At 39.0% G+C, this 11,414-nt stretch overlaps 1 protein-coding gene across 1 annotated transcript in view; it reads left to right on the top strand.

Moving 5' to 3' along the window:
- Positions 1–7,292, top strand: part of LOC138008239 (mothers against decapentaplegic homolog 3-like) — a 15,199-nt gene extending 7,907 nt beyond the window's left edge. The window contains exons 2-5 of the mRNA XM_068855504.1: positions 1,639–1,770; positions 2,667–2,744; positions 3,460–3,495; positions 3,596–7,292. Of these exons, the coding sequence (XP_068711605.1) occupies positions 1,639–1,770; positions 2,667–2,744; positions 3,460–3,495; positions 3,596–4,215 (866 nt within the window). The 3' untranslated portion in view covers positions 4,216–7,292. The remainder of the gene's footprint in view (positions 1–1,638; positions 1,771–2,666; positions 2,745–3,459; positions 3,496–3,595) is intronic.
- The last annotated feature ends 4,122 nt before the right edge of the window (positions 7,293–11,414 follow it).

Below are 11,414 nucleotides of genomic sequence, written 5' to 3'. Positions count from 1 at the left end.
CAGCTTTCCTGCTCAACACTCAGCCATATTTTTAACATGTAACACTGGCAATAACTATAACCTAAGACGTACTAATGATTTCTCGTGTGCATGTTATAACACGATATTTGAAAGAAACAGTGCAGGGTACAGAGAACCTATGGTGTGGAACTCAATTCCCAAAGCTGTCAGAGATGCTACCTCTCAACAGCATTTTTAACAAAGGCTCAAACAGGCCTTGAGAATACTGGATCAAATTCAATTCAAGAAAGAGGCCTGTTTGATGTGATCAAGGAAACCGAACGTTTTAATTTTTTTAAATTTTCGATTTTCGATCTCTCACTTTAACGACTATTTCTTAATTTTGTAAGATTTTTGGATTTTAATCTATTTAGGTCATATGGCAGGTCCCCACCAGCCGTTTGGTTGCCACAAACCAACCTGCCTTATCAAAAAGTATGTAAAAAATGCTTGTATGTATGTAGAGATAATACAAATATTGGTACAGTTGTCAAATTCCGGAGTTGAGCAATAATCCAATCAAAATTCATGTTTTTAACTGAGATTTGATTTGAAATTTGCATCATTCATTTGACTACCAGATTATTGAAATGATTCCTAAAATCAAATTTGCAATTATATTGAACTCATTAATCTGCTTGTCAGAGGAACGCTTGAGCTGTTTTGACTGTAATTCTCTTTGTATGACTTGCCATGATTGCATGAATAATTATTACACTCAACTCCAAACTCTTGTTCAGCAGCACAATTTCCATGTTTTTTGGCAAAGTTAACAATACACACACACACAAAAAACTCATTACAAGCTATAGTGTATTTTTGGCACCTTTCTCTCGTGATTGTTGAAGCCAATTAGGAATGTACGTTTACTTGATCAGTTTTTGTCCAGGGTTCTCAGAAACATTTTAACTGGAAGGGCAATTTAATGAAATATACAGTGGTGGATATGCCTTCCTTCTCTTTCTACCAAGAAAAAAGAACATGTAGGCAGTTAAGTGTCTTGGACTATGAAAGTAGAATGTAGGTGAGTATATCAGAAAGCACATTTAAAAGATCCCTGTTTGCCAGGGTTTTGGTCGGTTCACAGTCAGTAATGGCCGAACAAATGAACAATTGTTGAAACTTCAACGTTTAATCGAAAAACTTTCCATTGAGTTCAGGTGGTAAACATTACATACTTAAAAAGCTTGCGCTTGGCCAAGACTCAGTGTGCACGTACCATACAGATACAAAGGACAACCAACACCCTCGGAACAATCCCACAATCCCACCCACCGGGGTGCAGGGATGGCGCAGTGGTGAGAGCACTTGCCTCCCACCAATGTGGCCCGGGTTCGATTCCTCGACTCGGCGTCATAAGTGGGTTAAGTTTGTTGGTTCTCTACTCTGCACCGAGAGGTTTTCTCCAGGTTCTCCTCAAAAACCAACATTTGACTTGATTTGTGTTTATTGTTAATTTCAATTTACAGTGTCCCCAATTAGTGCTCCAGCGCTAGAATGACTAGAAACTTAAATAAAGTTCCTTTCCTTTCCTTTCCTGTCTGGGAATGTCATGATTAAGTATATTATCATAATTTTGTTGTATTTGATACAGTGTTTGTATACAACCCAGTAATGCTCAGTTTATTTTTTTTTCAGTTCTCCCTCCCGTGCTAGTTCCTCGACAAACAACAGACCTTCCAAGAGAACGGCCGCCACTGTTAGAACATATTAGACCAGAAAATACTTCATTTCCTACTCAAGAACCAACAAATTCTTCATTCCTTCCTGGTAAGGGAAAAGTCTTAAAAGAATGATTTTGTTTTTATCTGATGATACAATGTTGACAGTCATTAGTCAGTTCCTGTGCATGCAAGAAACGGGAAGAGTATTTCCTGTTTGATAACCTTAGTTTGGTATAAACATGGAATATAATTTTCAATATGAAATCTTCATACCACAAAAAATGAAATAAAATTTGCTTTCTCTATCAGTTATTGGGTGTATCGTGCTATTGGCAGTGAATTTGTATCAGGAGGCAAGCATTGTAGTGTAATTATAGCCAAAAAAAGTAAACAAGTCAGGAATTTCAGTTCATACAACCATGTTTATGTATAGATAGGTTGACACAGTGTTGGTGAGGATCCACATGCAAGTCTACAAATGTACCTACGTGTTCAGAACAGACACTACATTAAAGCTGAAAATCATTTTGTTAGACAGGCTAAAGAAACTTAATTGATACCAACAAAACGGAGATACTATTTTTATGAATCATGTACATGTGTGTTTCTAAAAAATGAGTCATTTCCTACAAACCAAAGAGCAATTTTTATAACTGAGAAGCGTGTTTGTTTTTCCCTTGGGCTGGGTATTGTGTAAAGAGACACTTTTCTTGTACTACATCCCTCTTTGTTAATTATTTCTTGTTTAATGTATGGTAATGTCTTGAAAATGATTAACTTTGCACACCACGTACATGATTACAAAACAAGCAGTACTAGCCCCATTTACTAGATTACCATGTTATAACAATAGTGACAATGACATTGTTAAATATTTGCTATCATAATTCAGTATATTTTGCATCCACACATAATTGGTAATGATAAATCTATTCAACTGGTTGCCATGGTATATCCCCTCAAAACGTTTCATGAAAATGAAGGTTCTTTTTTTTTTTTAAGAAACTCCAACAGGTGGGTACATGTCTGAAGATCAGTGCTCTGAGATGTCTGGAGATCAACCGCAAAGTATGCAGACAGGTTGGTGGTCATTTCTTTAACAGGTCCACATTTGCGATTTAGTATAAAAATAGTATCGTGACTAAACCTCTCTTTCAATCAAAGTGTGACTGTGATGCTCCAGGTAAGTTGCAGTCAGAAGATCAGTCAAGATTATTCATTCTAGTGGAACTGGGTTGATGGGTCATGCCTAGCATTATGTTGGGCTGATTTCAATCCGTTTTCTTAGTGACACGATCAATGATCTGCTACCAGTTTCTGCAAACATGCTAAAAACTTAAACTGTTGGGTGAAAGTTAACTTCTTTCTGCATTTTTATGAGGCGCACATTCGTGGCATTTTTCCTTCTCTGCTTTTATAATTTTCTTCTCCTTCCCTCTCTGTTTTGAGCTTGTTTTAGATGCAACTGTAGATATTTCAAGGTGTTATGTGCGAGTGGGAAAGATTATTGGCTGGTTGCTTGGCTGCGGGAAAAAAACAACTGGAAAAAAAAAGACCTCTGGTGTTATACTGCCTGTCTGTGTAGGACTCTGATTTTCCAGTTGTCCTATTGCTTGCAACCAAGCAACTGCTTGTAGTGTATCATCTGGTTCTAGAGGTTACAAATTTATCTGCTGTGGTCATCTAACAACAGTGCATTTCTTTTGCTCTTATGTCATGCTACTAGCAAACTTCTTTCAGCAGAAGTGTTTAAAGTAGCGGCCTTAATCCTTTGTTGTGTTTGCTTTTATTACAGATCAGTGCCCTTTGTCACCAGATCCATCACTTATAGGTGAGACATCTCATCAACACCATTCGCTTAATGTCAAGAAAATTTGTATCTTGTTATGTTATCGGTAATGTTCATGTTCTTGTCACATTTTTGTCATCAGATGCTCAGCCTGTGCAGTATACAGAGCCTCTTCATTGGTGTCAAATTTCATATTATGAGATGAATACAAGAGTTGGTGAAAGTTTTTACGCTGCCAAACCAAGTCTTACGGTGGATGGTTTCACTGATCCCTCTGGTTCAGACAGATTCTGTTTAGGGCTCTTGTCAAACATTAACCGAAATCCACAGATTGAGATGACGCGTAAGCATATTGGAAAAGGTGTGCGTCTGTATTACATTGGCGGAGAAGTGTTTGCGGAATGTTTAAGTGACAGTAGTATATTTGTTCAGAGCCCCAACTGTAATCAGCGATATAACTGGCATCCAGCAACCGTTTGCAAAATTCCACCTGGTTGCAACTTAAAGATCTTCAACAACCAGGAGTTTGCGCAATTGCTCTCACAATCTGTCAATCAGGGTTTTGAAGCTGTTTATGCATTAACTCGCATGTGCACCATCAGAATGTCATTTGTTAAAGGATGGGGTGCGGAATATCGCAGACAAACTGTTACCAGTACACCATGCTGGATAGAGCTTCACCTTAATGGTCCACTCCAGTGGCTTGATAAAGTGCTAACACAGATGGGTTCACCTTCCACGCACTGTTCTTCAATGTCGTAATACATGTACTAGTTACATTTCAGAGAAGTACTAATTCTGTTTTTAAGATTTTAACAGTACATAGGTTATCATGGAGTTGAAAGGGTTATTTTAGACATAAATATGCAATTACAATACATGGTAGCTACTTTAACTGGACAGAGAGAGAAAGTACTGTGTCTTGTTCAGTGTGAATCAGACAAAATCCTGGTCGTCCTGGTAACTGGGCTGGCTCAGTTAGCAGAACAATAGGCGATTTTTATCTTTGTTCACGCATGTACATATAACTTTCAGCCCAAGATTATGCAATAGGGCCAAGAGATTTTAGCGTAACCCCAATAACCCACAGATAATTTTTATGGAAGAGATTTAGGGTAGCCAATTTAGAGCTTAAAATAATAATTACTAGTATCCAGCTGAAAATGGCAGCAAAGGTAAATCAAGCTGTCAAGGTTAAATTAAGAGAAAAGGTGCAATTTCTTGGAGTGAGTTCGACAAAAATTCTTCACGTAAGAGGACTAACCCTCGCTCTGTCACGCAAACCTTGTGTGTCTGACATTGATATACACACAATCAATAAATATTGTACATCAGTGAGATCTTGTTTGTTAGTAGCTAATATTTGTGCCAATCTGTTTTTGATCTTGATACTTACTCAAGGTCGTGCATAGTAACATTAATTTATATATTTTGGACCAGTGATGGTAATTTCTTGCCAGCTACGTACTTAAAAGGCTTAAGATCACTTTTTATCGTCCAATTATTCTTTAACTCAAGGAGGAATTGAGGAAGACCCAAATTCATGGTTAATTCAGTGTATTCCTACTGTGAAAGAACCTGAAGGTGATACCTGCTCGCATACTAATTTCATAAATTTGTCAGAATCCCATTGAACTGGTCGTTTTAAAAGGGTTAATCTTTTAAAACTTACCAAAGCTTCCACACTTTCTAAAATTTCATGCGCATGTTCAATGTTCAACTAGGAGCATTGTTACCTCTACATTCAGTCTACCTTGTTTCATTGTTGAAGACACATGAAATAAATAGGTTACAAATTTATAATTGTATTATGTATAGATAATCGCATGATTTCGAGTGCAATTTGGAATAAATAAGCACGATTAATTTTTTTCAAAGACGACCAAAATTGCACGATCCCGTAGGGCAAGTGCTTAGTGCTTATTTATTACAAATTTCACAAGAAAAGTCCTTAATAATCATATACATGAAAAAATTCGAGATGGCTAAGCAGACGAAATGCACGCGTATCATGCAATCAGGGGAAAATTGTGCTACAAATTGCGCCATCCAAGGCACGCACTTTATTTGAAAACAAAAGATTTGATCGGTTCTGACCAAACCCTATTTTTTATTAGCCAATCCTAATCCAGAATTTCGATGTGTAATTTGCACTGGTATTACATTTTTTGCACTGGTGTATTACACTTTTCGGACTGTGTCACACTTGAACTGCACTGCTCTCAGCCAATCAGGGTCGAGTAATTTTTTCATGTATATGCCGATGTTTAGCTTTCACCAAAGGAGTGGCTTCAAAACTGGGTTTGAACTGCTTTACTCTGTCCGAACTAATCAAGAAGAAAGTTCTTTTGGGATAAGTGCAGAAAAGGCGAATCCAGGATTTTGAAGGTTGGGGTCCCTCTGGTGACAGAATCTACCTTTGCCTTCCGGTTTTCTTCAACACCGTGGCAGGCAAACTTTTTTTCACGGGCTTTGATTATTTCAAGCTTGATTGACCGAAAGGGATCAAATCGATTTCAATTCACCCCAGTTTTCATACACCATTATTTCGATCTCTAAACTCGGAGTTGAGTAAACAAAATGCAATATTCTAAAAAACTTAATTTTCTAGAAACCCCAAGCATGCAAGTGCACCCATGATTGATTTCGACCTTAAGTAAGGTCTGCCCGTAAGGTAGTACTGCTTCGTCTTCTTTAAGTACAACTTACTGGTACCGATCACACAGCCACTCATTTTTTATTGCATTCGACAAAATATGTGTGATTCAGTGTCGTTACTCATTGCTTCAGTAGAACAACGCTTGCCGATTATGGTGCAGTTCTTGGACTTTCCCGGGATTTAGCTCTTTGGTATCGGCACATCATGTATATTTTTAACAGACTTAATATAACTTATTCTTGATTTGATGTATAAAAGACTCCGTTTCAGTAGATAAAACCAGAATTTAATTTATCAGTGAGATTTGAGGCTAACGGAACCGTAGTCGTCTATCAGTAACAGCAGTTGTGATGGGTCCCTGTTTAGATACAGACGCCCGGCATGCTGTTGTTGCCGGAGATATGTGTAATTTATATTCTTCGCGTACACAGTTTAAGAAACAGCATATTTGAATCCTGACTTGTCTTCTGGAACTTGGGAGGGTTTAAGTTCTCATCGAGTGTGTTTCTCATCATCATCTGCGTGAAAGATGCTCAACGGTTTTGTTATCATGAGAAGAATCAAGGAAATACAGTTTTATCATTAAAGCCCTGTGTACACGAGCTATTGTTAAGTGACAATTTTTATTTTCTCGTGTAGACGAGGAAACTTCGCCAATTTTTATGTGACAAGTGTATTTGCAGAAAAGCTGGCGTGTTAGCTTTTATGTGACAAATAAAAGTTGTCAGATATGAAAAATTGCTCGTGTAGACGAGTCGTTACATTACATGTGGCAGATTGCTGCCATTGGAGGACCAGGCAACCTTGCAGACCCACTTGACCGCGAATTTTCAATTGTGCTATCTACACGATTAAGTACCACATAAAATTGTCACCAAAAAAATGCCCTTGTGAACGGGACTTAAGTATATACCCTGACAATGTAGCTTGTAAATTTAGAGCGAACTTGAAAATTTTAAGCATAGTTTTTGACGATTTTACTAGAGCAGATTTTGGTTGTAAATAGCGAAGTATCAAATAAGGAGTTTAATTTGTAATATTGGTATATGTAAAGCATCTTTTAGGTGGTATTGTTATCGTTGTTCTTGTGCGTCTGTCATAAAGTTTATTTTAATATGTGCGGTATCTTTAAGGTCTTATTGTTTATCTGTGAATTATACATTGAGAACAAACTTGTGAAGAAAGGTAGTCCTGTTTTACTTTGCAATCGGCATGCTTGTTATGGCTGACTGTTGTATATATGGATTATGGACCAAGCGTGGGGTTCTTGACCGAACAAGCTTGATCAATAAAGGATTTATTATATGGGATAAAACACCAAAAAATGATCTTTGATCTTGCGGGACCAAGCGAGAAATCCCGAGCGGGCAGTATAGCTCCATCTTGCCCGCTCGGGTAGCTGATCACAGTGCGGGATTTGGTTCATTTTGCCCCGATTTTGCCCGCTCACAGAGCTCACTATCTAGAACTATCGTCGTGGTTGTTCCATCAAAATTTTCCCGTTTCGATTTGATCTCGTTCTTTTTGCCACTCCATTTCATTCTCCATCCATTTCCTTTTGTCGGTGATGACTAATCTAGCTGTCCATTTACCAAAAACGTCATTCACTTTTTCGGACAATTCATTTCTTAGAGACGATTTAATGCTCCGAAATTCGTGTGGTTTGCGCGTCCGTTAATTTTCTGCTTGTCGCTTGAATCGTGAAATAATTCGCCCAGTATCAATTCAGAACGTGAAGCGATCAAATCAACTTTTGCTGGCGATCCAAATCGCTATGCGGCGATAGCCGAACAAACTAACTTGTTCACTTCTGTTTGGTAACTCGGAGTTGCACAGAGTGTTTGCGAATGATTTAAAGACATCAAGCCACCACGCTCATACTTGATTCTTCCTGCCTTTTTACCAGATTCACCTCATACTTCATACCTAGAACATCCTTTTCGTTTTCTAGTCCGTAAAGTAAGGATATGGTACAAATAATAAATGGCACTACGGCTGACCATTGCTTCCCCCGCTGCTACTGAAGAGTAATTGAGAAATCTTTCTTGAAAACGTGTGTCGTGTTGCCTAAAGGCTGGTTTTCACGACGGAGTCGGAGTCGGAATCGTGGTCGGAGTTGTAAGAGCGCTTATGACCTAGTGAAAATCAAAGATTGGAGTCGAAAGCGGAGTCATAAATGATAAGCTCAACGGAAGCGGAGTCACAAGAATCAGAACGTTGCCATTTTCTTTCGACTTCGTTAATGACTCAGTCGCTTATGGTCCCGTGAAAACTAGATTGTCGGAGTCGGAAGCAGAAGTGAAAGAACCAACCAATCACAACGCTTGGAATCAAGCATTGTGATTGGTTTATTCTTCCGCTTCTTCGTAAGCGACGGAGTCATGAGCGGAATCGGTATTTTGCTTCCGACTGTGACTGCGTCGCTAGTGAAACCAACCTTAAAAGATTCTTGGCCTAAAGGGGATCCTTAAAACTAGTGAAAACTATGATAATCGTTTAGCTTTGCGTGATATGCACTGTTATGCTACGAAGCCCAGATGCCTTGAATATCGTGTTTCACGGGTGATACTGAATCAAATTTCAGTCAACTTCACATTGATAAATCACAATTTTTTTCTAAAGCATCTTAGTGGGTCGGAATCCTAAATCTTGGAATGTGATTGGCTAATAGCGTGCTGGTAAGCACGCGAGGGCAACAGTTACTCATAAACGCAGATATGTAAGGAAAACATAAAATTTGAAGAAAACGTATTCAGACGAGCGTGTTACTATCCAGAGGAAGAAACTTCCAACAAAACGACGACTTTCAAACAAAGAGGAAAAAAAAACCAAGTAATTTACCGATCTTCGTCAGTCTGTATGGGAAAAAAACTGTGGCGTCGTCTAAAGTATGGCTCTCGCCCTTCGTCATCGGGCATGGTTTTTTACCCGGCATACGGACCGCCCTTCCTGTAAATAACATATTTTATTGCTTCTACAGGAACTGAAACTTTATAGCACAAAATTGTTATTTGTACTGAGTATTAAGGATTTTAGTTGCACGCAAGACAAGCTGTGGGAAACAGTTTCTCCCTTTGAAGGATGCGTTCTTATACGTCATCAGTACCCAAGAATTCCTTGAAGGCGTTAGATAATAAGCCGTCACCATTTATTCCGTAGGCACCTAATTTTGACAAATCGAAAGTTTATCAGGTTATACAAACAATTTTAGCAATACTATATCACGTTACTTTATATACGCACTGGCAGCGTCGGACTTAATGCGAGAATGCCTCCTGAAAATTTTTGTTGTTTGGTGAGCTTCAATCAAATTCGATCCTTATTTTTTCCAAGAGAGCCCCAACCCTAAAACGAAATGATGTTGTTAGGGTATTATTTGAATGGAACGTGCTACTTTTAACCAATAAAATAAACGACCAGCCCAAGTTAAATAGGATGCAGCGAGGGCATAAGATGACTATATTTATTTACCTAAGTTTTATCACGAATATTTGATCTGAGATCTGATCTACTGGTTGGACGACCTTTTATAAGCTCGCATGTCTGAAATTAGCTTAGAAGGAAACTGCTGCTTGAATCTATCTTAAGCTTATTAGCCAGTGGCGACCGACTGCTTCAGACAGCTTAAATTAATCTTCTTTAAGACCTACATGTAGTTAACTTTCGTCACAAAAAAACACACTTATTTAACTGTTAAACAAAGTTCTTTTATTTAAATGAGACTCGCGCAGTTGAGTTGAGAAAAATGACAATTACCTCTCCAAATTTAAACATCACAGGCTTTTGTACGCTCACTATCGTTTCAAGCCGTTTCAAGAACGTACGATTCTTTGGTCTGCTGGGAAATCACCGATGTGCAAGGCTTTCAGGTTGAGTACAATGGATTTGTTAACAACCGAGAAGTGTTAGCATCAGGGTTTAACTCGCTTTACGATGTCATTACTTACGACAACGGTGATTCGTTTTGTCGTTACACTCAGTTTTGAAAATTGATCACCATATTCCATCGTAATTTCCTTGCGAAAAAATAATTCTCAATTTTTAAAATAAAATCTGTTAATTGAACTTCACAGAAGAGAATGATACTTGTGTGAACTTTTGCGACGGAGGTTTACACTACTTTGCGAAATTTTGCATATGTGCACGAGCTCAACCAACCCTCTTGTTATTTCATAACAAGCTTGGTGGCCTCAGTGTTTGTAACAGTGATCCGTAACGTATACGTAGTTTGGGAACGAGCAGGGCGCTGACTGAAATAATCGTGACCTGGATGTGCAGTTGCCACATCACCATCAATTGCGGTCATTTCCACTCCGTTTGAAAATCCTATGCACAATATGAAATAAGGAATTTCGTTCCCATATTTTGAGAACTAGTTTTGAAACCAGATCATTCCAGCCAGTCATAAAATTTGTTGCTTTTGCATAATAAATTGTTTCCCGTGGTAGTGACAAATCCAATACTTTGCCTAGTCTTGGTACCCAACCTCTCTCAGGGTCTCTCTTCTTCTTTGAAACGAGAGTGAGAGAGATCGTAGCATGGTCTGGTGACGAGTGAAAGCCTGGTCGACGTAGTCTCTCGTCGGGCAGAAGAGATACCCTGAGATCAAGGACGACGTAAGGAGACGTCCCCTCCCAAAAAAATCAATAGAGCAATAATTCGGCTAACTCAATGTTGAATGTGAGAATGATATAAACACATGAGAAGTGAAATGATGGTAGAACCAACTGGGAACTCGGAAAAATCCGAGCCCCAGATGGGATTCGAACCCACGACCCTCCGTGATCTAGTCGGATGCTCTAACCACTGAGCTACTGGAGACTCTATGGCGAGCAAGGGTGAAATGTGGGTATTGACTCGAGCTGCATCACGCAACTACAGAGTCAAATGACTGACAGCATAGCTCATAACTGCATCGCGCAGTCACCTTAAAGCATATCTGAGATGCGGCCAACCAACCACCCGAGTGAGCGAATGTGAGAATGATATAAACACATGAGAAATGAAATGATGGTAGAACCAACTGGGAACTCGGAAAAATCCGTGCCCCAGATGGGATTCGAACCCACGACCCTCCGTGATCTAGTCGGATGCTCTAACCACTGAGCTACTGGAGACTCTATGGCGAGCAAGGGTGAAATGTGGGTATTGACTCGAGCTGCATCACGCAGCTACAGAGTCAAATGACTGACAGCATAGCTGGGTTTGAATCCCACCTGGGGCTCGAAGTTTTCCGGTTGGTTCTACCATCATTTCATAACTCAATGTTGTACCCAATTCAAATCTCTCGGGGTTAAGATTC

Source organism: Montipora foliosa, chromosome 6 (genome assembly GCF_036669935.1).
Source record: "Montipora foliosa isolate CH-2021 chromosome 6, ASM3666993v2, whole genome shotgun sequence".
NCBI lineage: Eukaryota > Metazoa > Cnidaria > Anthozoa > Scleractinia > Acroporidae > Montipora > Montipora foliosa.
Note: the sequence above shows the minus strand (reverse complement) of the source record. Positions and strands in the feature narration are given on the sequence as shown.